Here is a 24,321-nt window from a genome sequence, read left to right as displayed (position 1 = left end):
GAGATTCTCCGGCACCCCGCCGGGCCGGAGAATTGCCGGGGGCTGGGGGGAATCCCGCCCCCGCCGGTTGCCGAATTCTCCGGCACCGGATATTCGGCGGGGGCGGAAATCGCGCCGCGCCGGTTGCCGCCCCCCCCCCACCCCCCCCCCCCCCCTCTGCGATTCTCCGGCCCGGATGGGCCGAAGACCCGCTGATAAAATGCCTGTCCCGCCGGCGTAGATTAAACCACCTACCTTACCGGCGGGACAAGGCGGCGCGGGCGGGCTCCGGGGTCCTGGGTGGGGGGGGGGGCGCGGGGCGAACTGGCCCGCGATCGGGGCCCACCGATCCGCGGGCGGGCCTGTACCGTGGGGGCACTCTTTTCCTTCCGCCTTCGCCACGGTCTCCACCATGGCGGAGGCGGAAGAGACTCCCTCCACTGCGCATGCGCGGGAATGCCGACAGCGGCCGCTAACGCTCCCACGCATGCGCCGCCCGGAGATGTCATTTCCGCGCCAGCTGGCGGGGCACCAAAGGCCTTTTCCGCCAGCTGGCGGGACGGAAATTAGTCCGGCGCGGGCCTAGCCCCTTAAGGTTGGGGCTCGTACATGAGTACGGCCTCAACCGGCACTTTGGATTCATGTCGCATTACATTCACCACCCACCATCTGGCCTCGGCTTGTGAAATCCTAGCAACTGTCCTGGTTTGAGACAATTCACACCTCTTTAACCTGTGATTATCCCTCTCTCCAGTTGCTCCATCTGGACCTGTAGACTTAATTACCTGCAAAGACTCACATTCCAAGCATTGTCTTGCATCTTTGACTTTGTCTATATATATGTTTCTGGAACGTTCCTCTTCATTCACCTGAGGAAGGAGCAGCGCTCCGAAAGCTAGTGTTTGAAACAAACCTGTTGGACTTTAACCTGGTGTTGTAAAACTTCTTACTGTCCTCAAAGATAAGCAGGGTTCTCCCTGACATTCTGTGAATATACTTACCTCTCAGCTTGAACCGTAAAATCAAGTGATCTGGTCGTTATCTCATTGTTGTTTGTGGGACCTCACTGTACATAAATCAGCCGTTGCATTTCTCCCAATTACAGCAGTTGTTACATTTCTGATATACAAAACTGGCAAGAAAATGTTTGAGTCATTCTGGGGTAATGAAAGTGCTCTTCAAATGAAAATCTGATTTTAGTAATGATAGCCGGGATATCAGGCTGATTCCCTGTTCTTCTCTCATACGCACCTGTACAGCTGACAAGTAGTTTTGGCGTTTTGTTTTGCAATGAACCATCAATATGTAATCATTATTGACCGTCTTTCATGGCCCTTAAAAGGTGTTGGTGTAAAGTATTCTTTCGTTGCAGCAGTTTGATACATTGAGCAGTTTACTAAGCCATTTCAGCGGAGAGTTAATCAGTTGGGTATGGCACTGATGTCATTAGAGGTCAGACCAGCTGAGGAAAGCATTATTGCTTCCCTGACAGACATTAGGGATATTGGAACAGAAGAAGACCATTCAATCCCTCGAGCCTGATCTGCCTTTCCGTTAGATCGCAGTTAATCTGTGATTTAACTCCATTTAACACCTTAGTTCTGCAACCTTTAATTCACTTGCGTGCCAAAAATTGGTCAACCTGGAACCTCTTAATTAAATCATCCCTTAATCTGCTAGTTTTAGGGGAGCAAAAATCTACAGCGGGGTACTCCGCCCCGCCACATTTCTGCCCCGACCCGCCGGCGGGATGCTCCGTTACACGGGCCGGTCAATGGGGGGCAGCCCCACACCGTCGGGAAACCCCTGGGCGCTGGCAAAACGGATCATCCCGCCGCCGGAGAGTCCCACCCCTCGTCGATGTGAGTATAAGATAGGTCTATGGGACTGTAGGCTTAGCCCATGGGAGTGTAAGGCTAGTCTATGGAAATATAGACCTAGCCTACAGGAGTAATAGGTCCAGGTAGGGATTTGCCGACCAAACCCCCGGGTGTTTTTTGGTGGTGGAGGTGGCCCGCCAGCGGGATGTACCAGTCCCACTATTGTCAATGGGATACCCAATTGACTGCACCCCTTGTTGCGGGGGAACCCGTGCACCGGCATGGGACCGGAATATCCTGCCGGCGTGAACAGACGGTAAATCAGGCCCGAGTCTATGGGACTATCAACCGAATGTATGAGAGTAATAAGTTTAGTCTATGGGAGAATGCATCTAGTCTATTGGAGTATACGTCTAGTCTAGGGGAGCATGCGCCTCGGCTAAGGAGGTCCTGTATGCCCAGGTGGCTCAATACATCCATTTCAATGTGGATTGAGCCCACCAGGATGCCCAGGCAGCGGGGTTCATCGCCATTGCTGAGATGCCCCAGGTCCAGGGGGTTATTGAGGGATGCATGTCCACCTACGAGCACAGGCCGCTCTACACAAACACTCAATGAACTTGCAGCTGATATGTGATCATCAGCTGGGCATCCTTCACGCCTGCGCCCGATACCCGGGCAGTGTGCATGATGCCTTCACCCTGATACACTTGAGGTTTCCTGACATGTTTGAGACGCACCCCCGGCTGGGAGTTGGCTCATGGGTGACCGGGGTTATCCGCTGCAGTCATTGGTGATGACATCTATCCGGAGACCATTACAATGGGACCCGCTACAACGATGCCCCTGCAGCAACCAGGAGCGTGATCAGTGCTTTGGCCTCCTTCTGATGCGGTTCAGGTGCCTGGGCTGCTCTGGAGAGGTCCTCCAGTATGACGCTGTGATGGTCGCCTGCATCATGGCAGCCTGCTGCCACACAGCAGAAGTGCGACATACTGGTGGAGGAGGATGAACGGCATTCCTCATCCGACGGGGAGGATGTGGGGGGATTGGTTGCGAGAGCGGGCGAGCAGGGCGCCGGATGAAATTCTCCGCACCCGCGCTGAAAACGGCCGAAGAATGGTTGGGTCTCCACCCCGCACCAGTCACCCCAGCCCTCGCGGAAGCTCCCCCGGCCAGCGGAACGGATCCCGGCCGGGTGCGGTGGCGCTGGACGCAGTCCGCAGACGCCACGCCGGATTCCCACACGTTGAGACCACACGTGGCCCGCGCGGCTGGGAACTCAGCCCATCGGGAGTGGAGCATTGCGGGAGGGCCTGCCGATGACGCGCCAACACCGTTGCAGAGACGCGCAACGCGATTACTCCATTTCGGAGGGGGCAGGGCACGCCTGACAGGCATCAAAATGCCGCCGACCCCGATTTGGGCGTCGGAGTAGATCCTCCGCCCGATCACCGATTACGATATCGGCATCAGCCAACGGAGAATCCACCGAAAATTGAGGGATCCTTGAGATGTCAACACTAGGGGCGAAATTCTCCGGAAACAGCGCGATGTCCGCCGACTGGCGCCCAAAATGGCGCAAATCAGTCGGAATGCTCCGCGTCTTTGGGGGCCGAGCCCCAACCTTAAGGGGCTAGGTCGGCACCGGACGAATTTCCGCCACACCAGCTGGCGGAAAAGGCCTTTGGTGCCCCGCCAGCTGGCGCGGAAATGACATCTCCGGGCGGCGCATGCGCGGGAGCGTCAGCGGCCGCTGGCAGTTTCCCACGCATGCGCAGTGGAGGGAGTCTCTTCTGCCTCCGCCATGGTGGAGACCGTGGCGGAGGCGGAAGGGAAAGAGTGCCCCTCCGGCACAGGCCCGCCCGCGGATTGGTGGGCCCTGATCGCGGGCCAGGCCACCGTGGGGGCACCCCCCCGGGGCCAGATCGCCACGCGCCCCCCCCAGGACCGCGGAGCCCGCCCGCGCCGCCTGGTCCCGCCATTAAGGTAGGTGGTTTCATCTACGCCGGCGGGACAGGCATTTTAGCGGCGGGACTTCGGCCCATGCGGGCCGGAGAATCGCGCGGGGGGGCCCGCCAACCGGCGCGATTCCCGCCCCCGCCGAATCTCCGGTGCCGGAGACTTCGGCAACCGAAGGGGGTGGGATTCACGCCAGCCCCCGGCGATTCTCCGACCCGGCGGGGGGTTGGAGAATCTCGCCCCAGATCCCTGGAAGGAGCAGAATGTTAACATGTTCAGGAATGTGATGACCTTGCCGGTCATTGAAACTGGGTCATCTTTGAAGATCTGCTTCCAGGAAACTGCAGATGTCAGCAACGGCCTACTGCAAAAGTCTTAAGCATCCTGACGCGCCATTGCAAAAACCTCCCTCCCCTTGTCAAATCTCTGACCACCTACTCCAGTAACACAACCTTTACAACAATGTCTCATCCAGAAGGCCACACTGTCCCAGTGTTGCTCAGAAACTAGGTTAATCACTGAAGTCCCATGGGCCTTGACTTCTGACAGAAGAAGTGCGACCAACTAACCGAAAATGAAACATTTGACTCACATTCATCAGAAAAGGACGAGCAGCAGGAGGAGGCCATTCGACTTAGAGACTGCTCTGCCATTCAATTTGATCATGGTCTCAACACCACTTTCTTTTCTGCCTCCCATAGGCCGTGACTCCCTTATCGATTCATAATCTCAGCCTTGAATATATTCAATGATCCAGCCTCTGGGATAGAGAATGCATTTCAATCGCCAGTGCCTTGTATTGCAGTAGGGACAAAGGTTGGGTTAAAATAAATGGGTTAAGAACTCAGACAGGACGTTGCCAAGTAGGGAGTTTGTCATTAATATTGCCAACAATTAACTTTGCTCCGTGTACTGCAGTAAACTTTAATTTGTCTGACAGGCATTTCTACAGCGATGGAATCAAAAAGGAGGTCACTGGATTGGACTCAGTGATTCAATCTGTGAAGGTGATTGGCGCTGGGTGGATGGGACAGACTATGCTTCCTCTGTAAAGTAAGTTCTCTTTTCACTTGGACATTCTGCACAATATCCTTGGCATTGAAGATGATTATAAAGCTGGATTTGTGCTTGAATTTTAACTTCAAATATTTAGCCAAACAGCAAAGCAAATTGGGGACAGGAGCAGTGAAATTTGGTGGGCAATGCCAGTTTATTGGGTGCCATGAGGTCCTTTCAGTTCCCAAAATTTAACCAGTGGTGTGTGCACCCAAACATCTGGGGCTGGATTCTCCGGACCCCCAGCCTCCTGTTTCTCGACGGAGCACTGCTGAGAGGATTGTATCTTCCCGCCGCTTGTCAATGGGATTTCCCATTGAAGCCACCCCACGTCGCCCGGAAACCCATGGGCGAGGGTGCGCTGCCGGCGGACAGAGAATCCTAACGGCCAGAGAGTTCCGGTCCAGGTTTTAGACGCCCCAGAAGGCTCATTACACTGGTATTCAGAACCACGATGGCAACAGTCTGAGCTTCCACTACAACTCTCAGATGCTTAGTGGATAATGCTCTTGTTGCAAAGGAAGCTAAAATATTGACCATAATGGTTTGCTCTGCAGATTTGTTAATGGAAGCCAAATCTTTGCTGGAAAGGACAGACAGCCAACTCTACACAAAACCCTCTGCCAAATTGATGCTGAGCTCTTTCATGCATCTTGACCTCAAATGCAGACTATCTGGCAGGATTTCCAATGCCCCTGGTGCATACCCATCCGCCTTCTTCCACAGCCCAAGTGCAGTAAAGTTTCACCTGGATCATCTCCAGTGAGCTTGCACTTCTGCTCTCCATTCTCCGCGCCCTGACTGCAATGCACCTTTGCTTGGTGGCTGACCATGTGTTCTCGCCATGTTCCAACTCCAATTCTGTTATACCTTTTATTAATGTGAGCCTTGATTGTTAGAGCCTGTTGGTAAGTGAGTGATGTGTGTGTGGTGAGGTTGGTGGTGCAGTTGGTAGAATACGGCACGTATAGAAGATGCATCCCTGATCTTGAACACTTGTGTGGGGGCACTAAACTTCTTGTGGCTCAACTCCGAGCATTGACCCCAGTGACAATCATGTCCTTCTCATCGCTGCAGGATCAGCGATCATCCTGCAACTTATATTCTTTCAGAGTTACCTTAACCAATACACATTCATTCCTACCAGTGGGGCCATGGAGTGACACAACTCAATGTGATCGGCGTAAATACAAAGGACAACCACAGAGACTGTAACGATCCAGAGATGCACACTTAATACGGAAATGGTTACACAGCAACAGGGCCATTGAGCAAGGTGACCCACTCTCTCCATTACTATTCAACATAACAATGGGTAATTCCCATTACAGGGAAGGGCAAATATGGGAGCGAAGATGCAACTGGCCAACTAAGTCCACAGAAACACGCAGCTCGGGCAGCAGAGAATCCAGCCCCACTATATTTTGTGGATGATGCAGCAACCTTCAGCAACTCATGTCCAAGCACCTTGTCACCTTGCAGACACTTTGCATGAAGGCGGAGCTCCAAATGATATCCAGGAAAGATCCAACTTCCACTTCATCCGTGATTAATAATCCTGCACAATCACAAGGGGGAACTAGAGGATAAGCAGGAATCCCCACGAACAACATTCCCCAAACACCCCACTGAAAACTGAGAAACACGTGCGAGCACCAAGATTTAATGGGAGAGAAACGGGCGTTTGAGCGTCATGTTACATCTCTTCTTTCTCTGTTACCGCTATCCGGATTTATTTTGGTGCCTTTCGGGGGGAGGGGGGGTTGCTGTTCCTAAATGGATGGAGGATATCTCTCCTCTCTCTCCTTCACCGAATCCTGCGGTGCATTAATCAATATGCAAAAGCCCAATCGAATAAATTAGCATCTAATTATCGGACCTCCGGGCCTGATGTATCCCCCCCCATCCCTATTAAAATTACGACATGTCTCCCACAGCATGTACCTGATGACAGAACCCACTGAAAGCGCTCAGGTGAGTGCACCACCCAGGTGGGAGGGGGTGTCATGCCCAAGAACTGACCCCGGCACTTCCTGGGGACAGTGTTTGGGAAGTAGCAGGGGCAGTGCCATGGGAAAGTGTCTGGGCAATACTGGGGTGGGTAGTGCCCAGGGCAGTGCCAGGGCAGTACCGGGGAACGAGCTGAGAGTAATGCTGAGGTCGTACCGGAGGCACTGTGGGCAATGCTAGGGCTAGTGTCAGGGACAGTACCAGGGGCCAGTGTTTGCATCGTGCTGAGGGCACTGCTGGCGGCAGTGCCGGGCCAGTATCACGGGGAAGTGTCTGGGCAGCGCCGGGGGTAAGGGGGCAGGGGGTTTGCAGGGGGGAGGGGTGGCTGATTTATTTTACATTTTTTGTATCAGGGCAGCTTTTAAAAATGGGATCTTTAAAAGACTAAGTGATTGAGAAAGTTGCTGTTGGTGCTGACGGCTTCAAAGCCATTTTTTCTGCACCTGCTGCCAATAAGTGGGACCATTTCACCCTCAATCTTGACCCATGGTTTGAAAAATAAGTGAATATAAGCAATGGGAGCAGGAGTAGGTTATCTGATGCTTGAATCTGCTCCATTCACTCAATAAGATCATGGTCGATCTTCAATTCAATTTTCCTCTCTGGTGCCATATCCCTTTGTGATGAATGGTCACTGTACCCTTAACACCATGTAGGTGATGCCCCTTGAAGACCAGGTTTGGAACCCTGGGGGACTCCGCCTCCGGCTCCGCCCATCAGGGATCCATATATAAGGTGAAGCCCTGTAGGCGGCACTCAGTAAGCACACGTCTCTGTTACTGGCTAGTTCACTGCTTATTAAAGCCTTCATTTACCATTCCACACTCTCGTGTCATTATTGAGGGTACTACAATTTAATAAGCAGACTACGTTAGGATGGATGCTGGTCTCCTGCCAGAAAAGCTCAACCTGGAAGCACGGACACCGGAGGCCAAAGAAATTTTTATGTACTGGCTCCGCTGCTTCGAGGCCAACCTGGAATCCTCAGAAGCTCCCGTCCTAGGCCTCGCATGCTGCGCCTACTCCACGCCCGGGTGAGCCATAGAATCTCCGCCATGATCGAGAAGGCGATCACTTACGACGAGGCGACCGAGATCCTGCAACAGCGTTTCGTCAAACCCATAAACGAGGTACATGCACGGCACCTGCTCTCTACCTGCCGGCAACGCTCAGGGGAAAGGCTGGACGAGTACGTGGAAAATATCACCGCGCTCGCCAGAAACTGCAACCATCAAGATGTGATGGGGGAAGTCCACATGAACCTGCACATACGAGACGCCTTCGTGTCCGGCATCCGTTCCACCTATATCAGGCAGCGACTCCTCGAAAATGGAGCTAAAGCCCTTCAGGACACGGTAACGCTCGCCACCTCACTGGAAGTGGCCCGCCACAACCTAAGCATGTACCCCGCGGACCCTGCGAGCCCCCCTCGGACTTCCCCAGACTCGGCCACACTACGAGCCTGCGCCGCGCGGCGACCTGCCCAGACCGGGGGCACACCGTGCTATTTCTGTGGGCAGGGCCAGTATCCATGTCCACGCTGCCCAGCCCGCTCCGCCATCGGCAGCGATTGCAGAAAGAAGGGGCATTTCGCCAGGGTCTGCCTGGCCAGGCCCAAGGCCCAGAAATAAAAAGCTCACCAGGCCCGAAAATCGAGCTCACAGGCCCGCAGGCCCCACAACGCGGCTGCGCAGCGGCCGGACAAGCCCCTTTCTGACACGTCATCGGCCTCGTGCGAGTCATGGGGCGGCCAGCTTGGCGGCGGCCATCTTCTAGACCCGACACGTGCGACCGACGGCGGCAGCCGTTTTGTGAATCCGACTCGGCTGAGGACTTGGACTACCCGCAACTGGGAGCGATCACCCTCAACCAATCGCGGCCAAAGCACCTGCGGAACTCCATGATGCAGGTCCAGGTCAACGGGCGCGGCACTACATGCCTCTTCGACTCCGGGAGCACGGAGAGCTTTGCCCACCCAGAAACGGTAAGGCGCTGCTCCTTGCGCACCTATCCCGCTTCCCAAACCATAACCCTCGCCTCCGGGTCCCACTTGGTCCAAATCAAGGGGTATTGTATTGCGAATCTCGCGATCCAGGGTGCCGAATTTGCTCGTTTCATGCTCTATATCCTCCCTCACCTCTGCGTCCCCCTGCTACTCGATCTGGATTTCCAATGCATCCACCGAAGCCTGACACTGAAGTTTGGTGGACCGTTGCCCCCCCCTCACGGTGTGCAGCCTTGCAACACTGAAAGTCGCACCCCCCTCACTATTCGCGAACCTCACCCCCGACTGTCAGCCCGTCACCACCAGGAGCCGGCGCTACAGTGCCCAAAATATGACTTTAATCAAGTCAGAGGTCCAGTGTTTACTGGAAGAGGGGGTCATCGAGGCTAGCAACAGCCCCTGGAGAGCACATTGGTGGTCCGGGGAAAAGAAACGGATGGTCGTGGACTACAGCCAGACCATAAACCGCTTCACGCAGCTCGATGCGTACCCCCTCCCACGCATAGTAGAGATGGTCAATCGGATTGCTCAATACCGTATATTCTCCCCTGTCGACCTAAAATCCACCTACCACCAGCTCCCCCTCGGACCAAAGGACCGCCTCTATACTGCTTTCGAAGCAGCCAGCCGGCTTTTTCACTTCCTCAGGGTCCCCTTCAGCGTCACAAATGGGTTCTCCGTCTTCCAGAGGGCGACGGACCAAATGGTGGACCAGTACGGCCTGCAGGCTACTTACCCGTGCTTGGACAATGTCACCATCTGCGGCCATGATCAGCAGGATCATGATGCGAACCTTGAAAGGTTCCTCCAGATCGCCTGGGCCCTCAACCTGACCTACAACAAGGAAAAATGCATTTTCCACGCAACCGGACTAGCCATCCTTGACTACGTCGTGGAAAACAGGGTCATCGGTCCCGACCCCGACCGCATGCGCCCCTTTAAGGAACTCCCCCTCCCCCGTAGCCTGAAGGCCCTCAAACGGTGCTTGGGGCTTTTCTCCTATTATGCCCAGTGGGTCCCCAGATATGCGGACAAATCCCGCCCACTCCTAAAGACCACGACATTTCCCCTGATGGCTGAGGCCCAGTCGGCCTTCAGTCGCATCAAGGCCAACATCATCAAGGCCGCTATACACGTGGTGGATGAAACTATCCCTTTGCAGGTAGAGAGCGATGCGTCAGACATCGCCCTGGCTGCTACCCTCAACCAGGCAGGCAGACCAGTAGCGTTCTTCTCCCGAACCCTCACCGCATCCGAAATCCGGCACTCTGCAGTCGAGAAGGAGGCACAAGCCATTGTGGAGGCTGTGCGGCACTGGAGGCACTACCTAGCCGGTAGGAGGTTCACCCTCGTTACCAAGAGTTGGTAGCCTTCATGTTTGATAACGCACAACGGGGCAAAATTAAAAATGATAAAATTTTGAGGTGGAGGATCAAACTCTCCACCTACACGTACGATATCAAGTATCGTCCAGGGGAGCTCAACGAGCCCCCAGATGCCCTGTCCCGCAGCACGTGCGCCAACGCGCAGGAGGACCGCCTGCAAGCCATCCACAATGACCTCTGCCACCCGGGGGTTACCCGGCTCGTCCATTTCATCAAGACCCGCAACCTACCTTACTCAACCAAGGAGGTCAAGGCCATGGTCAGGGCCTGCCAGATCTGCGCGGAGTGCAAACCGCACTTCTACCGGCCAGACAAGGCTCGCCTTGTAAAGGCCTCGGGGCCCTTTGAGCGATTAAGCGTGGACTTCAAAGGTCCCCTCCCGTCCACCAACCGCAATACCTACTTCCTAACCATCATCGACGAGTTGTCCAGACATGACCTTGGCCACCGTGAATATGGCACTGCACAGCATCCTGTTTGGTTTCCCCGCTTATATCCACAGCGACCGGGGTACATCGTTCATGAGCGAAGAGCTGCGTCCGTATCTGTTGAGCAAGGGCATCGCCTCGAGCAGAACGACCAGTTATAACCCGCGGGGAAACGGGCAGGTGGAGAGAGAGAACGCAACAGTTTGAAAGGCTGTCCTTCTGGCCCTACGGCCGAGAAGTCTCCCAACCACCCGCTGGCAGGAGGTCCTACCCGATGCCCTCCACTCCATTAGGTCGCTCCTCTGCATGGCCATGAATGAGACCCCTCACAACCGCTTGTTTGTCTTCCCCAGGAAATCCACCTCTGGGGTCTCGCTTCCACCTTGGCTGATGACTCCGGGACCTTTTCTTCGCTGGTGGCAAGCGAGGAGCCATAAAACGGACCCCCTGGCCGAGAGGGTCCGACTGCTACATGCGAACCCTCGAAACCCCTACGTCGCGCAGCCCAGCAAGACACGGTTTCCCTCCGTGATCTTGCACCAGCTGGTTCCCCCACTGATGCCCCCCCCAGACCCCCACTCCATCGGTAGACATCGACCGCGCCCCCCCCCAGCAACCCCCCTCCACACTCCCCGCCGGCGCTGGCTCACTCCCCCCAGCCCCAGATATTCCCCCTGCCCCCAGGCCCCCTACCCCAACCCGGACCAAAGCTCCGACCACCGTGCTCCCGGATATACCCTCACCAAAGACGTCCGTGCCCGCCGCAGCACCGCCCGAGCTGAGAAGGTCGACGAGGATGATCAGGCCACCGAAAAGAATAGACATGTAATTCCACTTCACCCCCGATGGACTTTGCATTATTTTTAAACAGGGGGTGAATGTGATGAATGGGTTCTGTACCCTTAACACCATGTAGGTGATGCCCCGTGAAGACCGGGTTTGGAACCCTGGGGGACTCCGCCTCTGGTCCCTCCCACCAGGGAGCCTTTTATAAGGTGACGCCCGGTAGGCGGCACTCATTAAGCACACGTCTCTGTAGCTGGCTAGTTCCCTGCTTATTAAAGCCTTCATTTACCATTCCACACTCTCGTGTCATCAAAAATCTATCAATCTGTTCTGGAATGTATCAGTGACTGAACTTCCACAGCCCTCTGGGGTAGAGAATTCCAAAGATTCAAACCCTCTGTTGTGAAGATATGCCTCCTCCTCTCAGTGTGTACCCATCAATCCCTCTCAAAATCGTCAACAAAACTACCTCTCATTCCTTTTAGCTCCAGGGACTGTAGACCCATCAAACTCAATCTCTTCTCACCGGACCAACCCCTTATTCCAGGACTCAATCTCGTAAAGTTTCTTTGCAACCTCTCTCAGACACGTATGCCCTTCCTTCGAGATTGACCGAAACTTTGCACAGAATCCCAAGTGTGGTTTCACCAAACCACAATGCAGCAAATGCAGCAATGTACAATGCAGCAAAACCCCGTATTCCTGTACTCTAATATCATTGCAATAAAGGCCAACATACCATTTACCTTCCTAATTGTTTACCATACCTGCATGTTAACTTTGTGTATTTTGGACAAGAGCACCCGAATCTCTTTAAGTACCAAAATGGATTTTCACCAAGTAAAAACATAGGTCAGTTTTAAGCAGGAGTTCTTACAATGAGTTTTGTTCCCTTTCTTCTTTCCTCTCTTAAGGTTTTGGAGGCAAGGGGAACCCAATGATGCTAATAATAATGAAGACTGTGCAGAACTGCACGTTTGTGGAGAGTGGAACGATCTACCATGTACTGTTAAACAATATTGGATCTGTGAAAAGTCAGCATAATATTTGCCATAATATTGCTGTGGCTGGAAAGTGAATCTGTGTTAAACTATAGGGCGGAATCTCACACTCTGTGCACAGGGTGCTGGCTGGGGCGAGAAAACCGGCATGTAGCTCTCCAGCTGCATGGCTGAGTTTTCTCTCCAGGTTCCCTGTGCACGGAATATCTGGGAGCAACGCCGGCTCCACAGAGATTGGTGAAAAACGCTGCCCCAATCTCTCTTAAAACTAAACTCCCCTGCAGGGAGACAGAGGAGCGTGCCCCCCTCTCCCCCACCAGCAACGGGACAACTCCGCCCTCCCATTCACCCCCCCCCCCCACACACACACAATCACCCGGGATACCCAACGCACACCGATAAGGAGAACACCCCTTATGTGGCACCCCAGAGGGCTTGCTCTGGCACAGACTCAGCATATCTCCAAGCAGTGCCAGCTGGGTGTTATTACCTGATGAGCACTGTCAGGTTGGCACTGCCCATGCAGGCCCCACACCCGGCGAGCTCCCCTCAACAGCTTAATATTTTGCATAAACTTGTAAAACTCTTTGACGTGACGTCACGACAGTGAGGGACAATTCATTACCTGGAGGAATATATGGTGGGGTCGCCCTTTAAATACATTTCAATTTGTCCTTGCCTCATTATGTCACTCACAAGGGGTGGGGAAAATCGGAAAACAAGATTCTCGCTGGCAAGAATTTAGTTTTCCGATTTTCCCAAGATTTCACGCCCTCTCCACCGTTTGTGTTAATGGTGAATGTGGCCGCAAAATTGCCTGCATAATTTCTAATTCATGTCAACCACTGACATGGAACAATTAGGACAAGCTGGTGATATCGTCTAAACCAATCCAGTTGAATCACCTCACTGAAATACGACTTCACTGAAATTCTCTAGCTTCGAGGGCGGCAGTGGGTGCGCAGTGGTTAGCACTGCTGCCTCACGGAGCTGAGGACCTGGGTTCAATCCCAGTCCTGGGTCGCCATTTGTGTGGGGTTGGGACATTCTCCCTGTGTCTGCGTTGGTCTCACCCCCCACAGCCCATAGATGTGCAGGATCGGCCTATTAATTGGAATTTCTTTTCAAAAATGAAATACTCTAGCCTCTGTAGACTCCCGACAGTGCAGAATGAGGACATTTGGCCCATCGCGTCTGCGCCAACCCTCCGAAAGAGCACCCCACCCAAGCAAATCCCCTCACCCTATCCCTACAACCCGACCTTTGGACACTAAGGGGCAATTTACCACAGCCAATCCATCTTATCTGCACATCTTTGGACTGCGGGAGGAATACGGAACACGGGGAAGAAATCCACGCAGACACAGGAGAACATAAAAACTCCACACGGTCACCCAAGGCTGGAATGGAACCTAGATCCCTGGTGCTGTGAGGCAGCAGCGCTAAACACTGCGCCACCGTGCTGCGATCTACTTCTACATCTACTGTAAGAATCCTCTATTTAAACCTTGTTTCCCCTCTGTATTCCCTTTATTTTCAGTTATTTTGCCTTTTATAATTTTGTACATGCACAAAAATTTGCTTGTTCCTTGAAGATAAACTTCGCCTTTAATTAAAAACAAGGAATCCAGATATGCTGACATCGGTGATGGACTTACCTTGATGGACTTGGTCATCAATGCTGATTGGTAATGAGTTCTGGAATCTTCCTTTTCTCTGTGAGTCTGTTTCCGAGTGAGTTTTGGTTTGAACTCAGAGCCAAAGGAAGCTCTTTGAAGTTTTTTCCCTCCTATAAAGGGAAGAACGCTCTCCAACACCTTGGCAGGGGCTCACTCCAGGTAAACGGAGCAGCTAGCGTTTCGCCTATATCCATCCTGTGAGTGTTGCAGTTTGATCAAGAAGCTGGAGGGTCAAAGCCCTGGGCCGGGATTCTCCAAGCCCACGCCGGGTCGCAGAATCGCCGGGGGCGTGGGAAATTCCGTCCACGATGCCAATCGTGCCCTCGCGGTCGCCGCGGCGCCGGTTGGGAGCCGCTGAAATTGGCCCCCTTGGCGATTCCCCGCAGACGGCGGGCCGAACTCCCACCGAGTCCCGCCGGCGTGGTTCGAACCTGGTACCACCCGGCAGGAGCTCGGACCCACGGGGGGGGGGGGGGGGGGGGGGGTGGCGGCGGGGGGATCTGACTTCAGGGGAGACTCCACGAGGTCCAGGCCCGCGATCGGGGGCTTCCGATCGGCAGGCACCCGCGATCTGGAGGGGGCCTACCTCCTTCCGTGCGGGCCCGCTGTAAAGTCCCCAACATGTTGCTCTGCGCCAGCGAGGAGATGGCAACCACGCCCATGTGCCGGCGCGGAGACGGGCGTCGCACGCATGCGCAGGTCTGCGCCAGACGTGCAGGGCTGCCTTTCGGCTCCGGAACAGCGCGCAGCACTCCGCCGCCATGCTAGCCCCCTAAAAAACAGTGAATTGGCGTACACCACTCAGGTGTTTACTCCGGCGTCAACATTTGGCCGGGATTTCAGAGAATTCTGGCCCTGATCTCTCTCTCTAACCTGATGGACTCTGCCTAAGGATTCAAAATAAAGACCTTTCTCGTTCTACAGTCAGATTGAACCTCAGGAAGATCAGTCCAGACACCAACTGCAGGCAGGGTCAGTTGTTTCAAGAACCCTCTTTAAAATCTCGTGACGGGAACTCTAAGTAAATCTATGGGACATTCTGGTGAAGTTGGAAACAAATAGGAATTACACAGGATTTAAGGGCAATTTATCACGGCCAATCCACCTAACCTGCACATCGTTGGACTGTGGAGGAAACCGGAGCACCCGGAGGAAACCCACGCACACACGGGGAGAACGTGCAGACTCCGCACAGACAGTGACCCAAGCCGGAATCGAACCTGGGACCCTGGAGCTGTGAAGCCACAGTGCTATCCACTTGTGCTACCGTGCTGCCCTTGATTTGCTCCAGTGCCATGCTGGCCCCCTGTGAGGCGCCGAATCGCTGCTCCTAGGGGCCTGTTGACACCGTCGTAAAACGCGACGGTGCTTACGACGGTGTTTACGACGGTGTTTACGACGGCGTCAACACTTAGCCTCAGGATCAGAGAATCCCGCCCATTGTGCCCAGAATGGCACAGGAATTCGTACCCATGGCCGACCCACCCATTCCCCAAGAAAATAATGGAGCTGTTCGGCAACCTTTCTTGCATTTAGCACTGTTCGCAGTGCTTCATCATACGCTCAATGTCGACATCGATGTCAGACCACCATACAGAACTTCTGGTGTGCATCTTTGTGATGAGATTCACACTGACTATAAAATTCTGATTGACTCAAAGACACTTAAGAATCAGAAATTAATATACAGTGTGCTTAACCCAAATAGAATAAAATCATTACAGCAGACATACCTTTTTAGAAGCCCTTAAGTACCTCACCGTTAGGTTAATTAAATTGCCTCAAACAAAGACTCTAAGAAAGGATCTTGGATTGACAGAACAAAAATCCCTTTTAATTACTCACGTAAAACTGCGGCTAGAAATTGTACCGAGAGGCCCTCGGTAAAGCAATGAAGTAACTCTCGGTTTGAACCATATGGCTGCCTGAAACGTGGGAGATGAGAAACTGTGGCAGTCAATCTTGAAATGTTATGCTCAACTATATATTTAAAAAGCTATTGACACCTGAGACATCATGAGACAGATCCGACCTAGATTGGGCTATTCACCTAATAGGAAGAAGAAAGGTGTAGTGATAGACAGTCTCGCAAATCTAGACACTCACTTATTCCTCCCCGCAAATGGTGCAGTCAAAGTTCTGTTCGAACAGCCTGTCTCACCAAAAGACAATCCCTCAGGACTGTTTATGAGTATGATTTTATTACCTCAGAAATGTATTAGTCAATTATACTTGGAGATATTATCGGATTTTCCATGTTTAACATATCCTTCTGTGAAATAAATTAAACTGATAGCAGATAACAAACGGCTGTTACCAGGGGCGCGATTCTCCGACCCCTCCCCCCTGCTGGGTCGGAGAATCGCCGGGGGCTGGCAGGAATCCCGCCCCCGCCGGTTGCCGAATTCTCCGGCACCGGATATTCGGCGGGGGCGGGAATCGGGCCGCGCCGGTTGGCGGGCCCCCCCCCCCGGCGATTGTCCGGCCCGGATGGGCCGAAGTCCCACTGCTAGAATGCCTGTCCCACCGGCGTGGATTAAACCACCTCTCTTACCGGCGGGACAAGGCGGCGCGGGGCGGGCTCTGGGGTCCTGGGGGGGGGGGCGCGGGGCTCTCTGGCCCGGGGGGGTCCTCCCACGGTGGCCTGGCCCGCGATCAGGGCCCACCGATCCGCGGGCGGGCCTGTGCCGTGGGGGCACTCTTTTCCTTCCGCCTTCGCCATGCTCTCCACCATGGCGGAGGCGGAAGAGACCCCCTCCAATGCGCATGCGCGGGGATGCCGTGAGCGGCCGCGCCGCCCGGCAATGTCATTTCCGCGCCAGCTGGCGGTGCACCAAAGGCCTTTCCCGCCAGCTGGCGGGGCGGAAATCAGTCCGGCGCGGGCCTAGCCCCTCAAGGTTAGGGCTCGGCCGCTCAAAGGGCAGAGGATTCCGCACCTTTGGGGCGGCGCGATGCCGGACTGATTCGCGCCGTTTTTGGCGCCGGTCAGTGGACATCGCGCCGATTGCGGAGAATCCCGCCCCAGATTCCTATTTTTAAACTCTTTAGGTGGGATTCTCTGTCCCGCTGCACCAGATTGCTGGTGCACTGCAGCCCTGGGAGTCTCCGTCTTCTGCCAATGGGGTTTCCCATTGTGGGCAGCCCCTCGCCGTCAGGAAATCTCCGGTCTACCGGTGAAACGGAGAATCCCAACAGCACAGAATCCAGCCCTGTATTTTTGTACTTTATAATAACTAGAATGGTTTTTATCGTAAAATCCCCACTAAAAATATAAACTGTGCATTTTACTTTGAATAAGCCTTCGATCCGAGACACTCATTCAGAACGTCTGAAATGACAACGGGTCCACAACCGCCAGACTGTTTAGTTATGGGTAACTCACTTGAAAAATCTTTCATTAGGTGGTCACTGAAATCTTTAATTTCCCTCGAGTGAGGGCTAATTCTGGGTCTTGCAGAAAGATAGTTTTCCCTCCTCCCCTGGCTTAGTCAGAAATAGACTTGTAAGATTAATGAGTCTGGTCAGGGAATTCCTAAACCGGCAACATCTCCATCTCAGATATGCGCGATGGCCGGTACCATGCAATTTGGCCAGGAGCAACTCCCTTCCTGGGACAGAGACAGCAACCTGGCTCACCAAAGTATGATGCCATCATCTCTTCAGAAACCGACTCACTTAGCATCGAGGTGCCTCACTTTGGACAACAGCGGATCCCTGCTGGTCCAATTCTTGATTTGCTGTGCCAAAGCTGGCAACGTGTCCAAGAAGTTCAACAATTTCCTGCGGTACTGGGGGAGGTATTACACCCTCTGGTAAAGGCAGACGACTAAGTGTCCACATTAAAAAGCATTGCCATCACTGGATCCCCCACAATCCACTTCCTGAGGGTTACCATTGATCAGAAACTGAACTGGACCCAGCCACATTAATACTGTGGCTACCAGGGCAGGTCAAATGCTCGGAATCCTACAGTGAGTAACTCACCTCCTGAACTCCCAAAGCTTGACACCATCCAGGACAAAGCAGCCCCACTTGATTGCTCCCCCTTCCACAAACACTCGAACCCTCCACCACCAACGAACAGTGGCAGCCGTGTGTACCATCTGCAAGATGCACTGCAGGAACTCACCAAGGTTCCTTTGACAGCACCTTCCAAACCCATGACTACTACCATAGAGAAGGACAAGAGCAGCAGAGACCTGGGAACCCCACCACCTGGAGGTTCCCCTCCAAGTCACTCACCGCCCCGACTGGGAAATGTATCGGCCGTTCCTTCACTGTCGCTGGGTCAAAATCCTGGAACTCCCTCCCTAACAGCAATGTGGGTGTACCTACACCTGAAGGACCGCAGAGGCTCAAGAAGGCTGCTCACCACCACCTTCTGAAGGGCAACTAGGGATGGGCAATAAATGCTGAGCTTAACCAGCGACGCCCACATCCCATAAATGAATGTTTAAAAAGCACGGTGGTAGTACCACAGAATGCAGGGTATCCTCAGTGCGAAGATGGTACTTTGAACGCAATTCAGTGACCCCGTTGTGCCCAGCGAGGAGCTATGACAAACGATGATCGCTCAAGAGCCCCAAATTGATTCCAGGCCGGGCCAATCACAAGTTACCCGACTCATTCCGCCCAGCACGATCTGGACCTCGCCCTCGCGGGCGTGTACCTCTCTCACTCTCTATCACGCTCTCTCACTCACTCGCACCTTCTCTCACTCTCTTACTCTTCTCATTCTCCCTCACATTCCTCCTCACTCTCCCTCACTTATTCACTTGCTCCTCACTCTCTCTAACTCTCCCAATCTATCTCCTTTCTCTCTCACTTCCACGCACACTTTCCTCAGTATCTCTCACTCCCTCTGCACTTTCTCAATCTCTTGGACTCTCACTCTGTCAATCTCAACTCATTCTCACTGTCTCCTCAGTCTCTCTGACTCTCTCAATCTCAAACTCTCACACTATTACACGTCAAAGCATGTAATGAGGCAGTGGGAAAGGGAACACTGATAAAAGAGAGTACTTGCAGGCACGGAGATGGGTTGAAGAGTGTATACTTCAACGCAAGAAGCATCAGGAATAAGGTGGGTGAACCTAAGGCATGGATCAGTACTTGGGACTACGATGTGGTGGCCATCGCGGAAACTTAGATAGAAGAGGGGCAGAAATGGTTGTTGGAGGTCCCTGGTTACAGATGTTTCAATAAGATTAGGGAGGGTGGTAAAAGAGGTGGGGGGGCATTGTTAATTAGAGATAGTATAACAGCTGCAGAAAGGCAGTTCAAGGAGTATCTGACTACTGAGGTAGTATGGGTTGAAGTCAGAAATAGGAAAGGAGCAGTCACCTTGTTGGGAGTTTTCTATAGGCCCCCCAATAGTAGCAGAGATGTGGAGGAACAGATTGGGAAACAGATTTTGAAAAGGTGCAGAAGTCCCAGGGTAATAATCATGGGTGACTTCAACTTCCCAAACATTGAGTGGAAACTCTTTAGATCAAATAGTTTGGATAAGGTGGTGTTTGTGCAGTGTGTCCAGGAAGCTTTTCTAACACAGTATGCAGATTGTCCGACCAGAGGGGAGGCCATATTGGATCTGGTACTTGGTAATGAACAAGGGCAAGTGATAGATTTGTTAGTGGGGGAGCATTTTGGAGATAGTGACCACAATTCTGTGACTTTCACTTTAGCAATGGAGAGGGATAGGTGCGTGCAACAGAGCAAGGTTTACAATTGGGGGAAGGGTAAATACGATGTTGTCAGACAAGAATTGAAGTGCATACGTTGGGAACATAGGCTGTCAGGGAAGGACACAAGTGAAATGTGGAACTTGTTCAAGGAACAGGTACTATGTGTCCTTGGTATGTATGTCCCTGTCAGGCAGGGAAGAGATGGTTGAATGGGGGAACCATGGTTGACAAGAGAGGTTGAATATCTTGTTAAGAGGAAGAAGGAGACTTATGTGAGATTGAGGAAACAAGGTTCAGACAAGGCTCTGGAGGGATACAAGACAGCCAGGAGGGAACTGAAGAAAGGGATTAGGAGAGCTAAGAGAGGGCATGAAAAATCTTTGGCGGGTAGGATCAAGGAAAACCCCAAGGCCTTTTACACATATGTGAGAAATATGAGAATGACTAGAGCGAGGGTAGGTCCGATCAAAGATAGTAGCGGGAGATTGTGTATTGAGTCTGAAGAGATAGGAGAGGTCTTGAATGAGTACTTTTCTTCAGTATTTACAAATGAGAGGGGCCATATTGTTCGAGAGGACAGTGTGAAACAGAATGGTAAGCTCGAGGAAATACTTGTTAGGAAGGAAGATGTGTTGGGCATTTTGAAAAATTTGAGGTAGACAAATCCCCCGGGCCTGACGGGATATATCCAAGGATTCTATGGGAAGCAAGAGATGAAATTGCAGAGCCGTTGGCAATGATCTTTTCATCCTCACTGTCAGCAGGGGTGGTACCAGGGGATTGGAGAGTGGCGAATGTCGTGCCCCTGTTCAAAAAAGGGAATAGGGATAACCCTGGGAATTACAGGCCAGTTAGTCTTACTTCGGTGGTAGGCAAAGTAATGGAAAGGGTACTGAAGGATAGGATTTCTGAGCATCTGGAAAGACACTGCTTGATTAGGGATAGTCAGCACGGATTTGTGAGGGGTAGGTCCCGCCTTACAAGTCTTTCTGAATTCTTTGAGGAGGTGACCAAGCATGTGGATGAAGGTAAAGCAGTGGATGTAGTGTACATAGATTTTAGTAAGGCATTTGATAAGGTAGGCTTATGCAGAAAATAAGGAGGCATGGGATAGTGGGAAATTTGACCAGTTGGATAACGAACTGGCTAACCGATAGAAGTCAGAGGTGGTGGATGGCAAATATTCAGCCTGGATCCCAGTTACCAGTGGCGTACCGCAGGGATCAGTTCTGGGTCCTCTGCTGTTTGTGATTTTCATTAATGACTTGGATGAGGGAGTTGAAGGGTGGATCAGTAAATTTGCAGACGATACGAAGATTGGTGGAGTTGTGGATAGTGAGACATAGATAGGATGCAGAGCTGGGCTGAGAAGTGGCAGATGGAGTTTAACCCTGAAAAGTGTGACGTTGTCCATTTTGGAAGGATAAATTTGAATGCGGAATACAGGGTTAACGGTAGGGTTCTTGGCAATGTGGAGGAACAGAGAGACCTTGGGGTCTATGTTCATACATCTTTGAAAGTTGCCACTCAAGTGAATAGAGCTGTGAAGAAGGGCTATGGTGTGCTAGCGTTCATTAACAGAGGGATTGAATTTAAGAGCCGTGAGGTGATGATGCAGCTGTACAAAACCTTGGTAAGGCCACATTTGGAGTACTGTGTACAGTTCTGGTCGCCTCATTTTAGGATGTGGAAGCTTTGGAAAAGGTGCAAAGGAGATTTACCAGGATGTTGCCTGGAATGGAGAGTAGGTCTTACGAGGAAAGGTTGAGGGTGCTAGGCCTTTTCTCATTAGAATGGAGAAGGATGAGGGGCAACTTGATAGAGGTTTATAAGATGATAAGGGGAATAGACAGGGGATAGATTAGACAATCAGAGACTTTTTCCCTGGGTGGAAGAAAGCATTACAAGGGGACATAAATTTAAGGTGAATGGTGGAAGATATAGGGGGGATGTCAGAGGTAAGTTATTTACCCAGAGAGTAGTGGGGGCATGGAATGCACTGCCTGTGGAAGAAGTTGAGTCAGAAACATTAGGGACCTTCAAGCAGCGATTGGATAGGTACATGGATTATGGTAGAATGATACAGTGTAGATTAATTTGTTCTTAAGACAGCACGGTAGCATTGTGGATAGCACAATTGCTTCACAGCTCCAGGGTGCCAGGTTCGATTCCGGCTTGGGTCGCTGTCTGTGCGGAGTCTGCACATCCTCCCCATGTGTGCGTGGGTGTCCTCCGGGTGCTCCGGTTTCCTCCCACAGTCCAAAGATGTGCAGGTTAGGTGGATTGGCCATGATAAATTGCCCTTCGTGTCCATAATTGCCCTTAGTGTTGGGTGGGGTTACTGGGTTATGGGGATAGGGTGGAGGTGTTGACCTTGGGTAGGGTGCTCTTTCCAAGAGCCGGTGCAGACTCGAAGGGCTGAATGGCCTACTTCTGCACTGTAAATTCTATGATAATCTATGAATAATCTAGGACAAAGGTTCGGCACAACATCGTGGGCCGAAGGGCCTGTTCTGTGCTGTATTTTTCTATGTTCTATGTTCTCTTTCACTCATTGCTCATTCTCAGTCACTCTCTTAGTCACTCTCAATCTCTCATTCTCTCACTCTTTCCTCACTCACTTTTTGTCACTCTCTCCTTACTCTCTCCTCACTCTCAATACTCTCGCTCTCCTCACTCTCTTTCACTCTACCCCCATTTACTCACAATCTCTCACCCCCTCTTCATTGCCTCTCACTCTCTTACTCCCTCTCTCTCTCTGTCACTCTCTATCACACTCTCTCACACTCTCTTTCATTCTCTCCTCACTATCTCATCCTCTCTATCACACTCTCTCACTCTCCTCTCATGCTTGCCTCACTCTCTCTATTCTCTCCTCATACTCTCTTGCTCTCCTCACCCTCACTCTCCCATCCTTATTCTCTCCTTCCCTCCTCCACTCTGATTCTCTGTCATGCACTCTCAGTCTCTCCTCACTCTCTCACTCGCTCATCACTCTCTCACACTCACGTCACTGTCTCCTCACTCTCTCTTCCCTCAAGCGCGCCTCACTCATTCTTTCCTCACTCTGTCCCACCTCCTCTTTCTCTCTCTCACTTTCTCTCACTCTCTCTCATTCTTTCTCACTCTCGCTCAATCATTTTCTTTCTCCTCACTCTCCTTCACATCTCTCTCTCTCACTTTCTCCTCATTCTGACTCTCCCCATCTATCTCCCCTCTCTCTCTCACTCAAACTCTCCCTCCGTCTGCACTCACAAACGTTCTCAATCCCTTGGACTCTCTCACTCTGTCAATCTCTCCTTACTCTCACTCAGTAACTCTCTCACTCTCTCAATCCCTCTCAGTCCTTCTCTCCTGACTCTCACACTTTCACTGACCTCACTCACTCACTCTCATTCTCTCTCTCACACTCTCACTCTTACCTCATTCTCACTTTTTCTTGCTCTCCCCTTACCTACGGTACTGAATACTCTCTCTTGCTCTCCTCACTCACTCACAATCTCTCTCACTCCTTCCTCGTTGCCTCTCACTCTCCTCACTCTCTATCATCCCCTGACTCTCTACCACTCTCTCACTCTCTATCTCTCACTCTCTCTCACCTACTTTCAGTCTCTTTCACGCTCTCCTCACTCTCACGCTCTCCCCCCCCCCCCCCCCCATGCTCGCCTCACTCCTCATTCTCTTACTCTGTATCACTCTACCTCACGTCTCTCGCCCTCTCCTCACACTCGCCTCAAGCCGTCGCACACTCTCTGCTCACTCGCTCTTTCCTCAAACTATCTGACTCTTTCTCACTCTCCTCAAACTCTTTCACTCTCCTCAGACTGCAAGTGGAATCTCTGGCAACAGAGCACCCCTCCCTGATGACCTCAATGAATTCTATGCTTGTTTCAAGCAGGAAAAGCCGACAAACTGTTGTCAACTGCTCCAAAGGCCTCGGACTCACCCGTCACAGCTTCCAAAGTCAGACCAGCCTCCTTGAAAGTGAGACCATGGAAGACAACGGGGTCCTGACAGAGTCCCAGGTCGTGTACTCAAATCTGCGCGGACCAACTGGTGGGTGTGTTCACGGACATCGTCAAATTCTCCCTATCCATTCCGAGGTTCATAGAATTCTACATAGAATTTACAGTGCAGAAGGAGTCCATTCGGCCCATCCAGTCTGCACCAGCCCATGGAAAGATCACCCTACCTAAGCCCACACCTCCACCCTATCCCCGTAACCCCATCTAACCTTTTGTTGGACACTCAGGGCAATTTAGCACGGCCAATCCACCTAAGGATTTCGGCGGGAGAACAGCTGGTGAGTCAGTTTCAGCGGGAGCAGTGCGGAAGTGGCTGCTGGGAGGTAAGTCTGTCCTTTAAAAGCACTTGTCTTTGCAGGGGCAGGCCAGTCGATTTCGGCGGGAGAACAGCTGGTGAGTCAGTTTCAGCGGGAGCAGTGCGGAAGTGGCTGCTGGGAGGTAAGTCTGTCCTTTAAAAGCACTTGTCCTTGCAGGGGCAGGCCAGTCGATTTCGGCGGGAGA

The 24,321-nt window shown here is 52.4% G+C and overlaps 1 protein-coding gene across 1 annotated transcript in view; it reads left to right on the top strand.

The window, feature by feature from the left end:
- The window catches only part of LOC140403357 (CD209 antigen-like protein C), a 41,207-nt gene extending 28,633 nt beyond the window's left edge, over positions 1-12,574 (top strand). Inside the window, exons 4-5 of the mRNA XM_072491264.1 lie at positions 4,702-4,814; positions 12,346-12,574. Of these exons, the coding sequence (XP_072347365.1) occupies positions 4,702-4,814; positions 12,346-12,475 (243 nt within the window). The 3' untranslated portion in view covers positions 12,476-12,574. The remainder of the gene's footprint in view (positions 1-4,701; positions 4,815-12,345) is intronic.
- The last annotated feature ends 11,747 nt before the right edge of the window (positions 12,575-24,321 follow it).

The sequence above is a fragment of the Scyliorhinus torazame genome, chromosome 27, assembly GCF_047496885.1.
Source record: "Scyliorhinus torazame isolate Kashiwa2021f chromosome 27, sScyTor2.1, whole genome shotgun sequence".
Lineage (NCBI taxonomy): Eukaryota > Metazoa > Chordata > Chondrichthyes > Carcharhiniformes > Scyliorhinidae > Scyliorhinus > Scyliorhinus torazame.
Note: the sequence above shows the minus strand (reverse complement) of the source record. Positions and strands in the feature narration are given on the sequence as shown.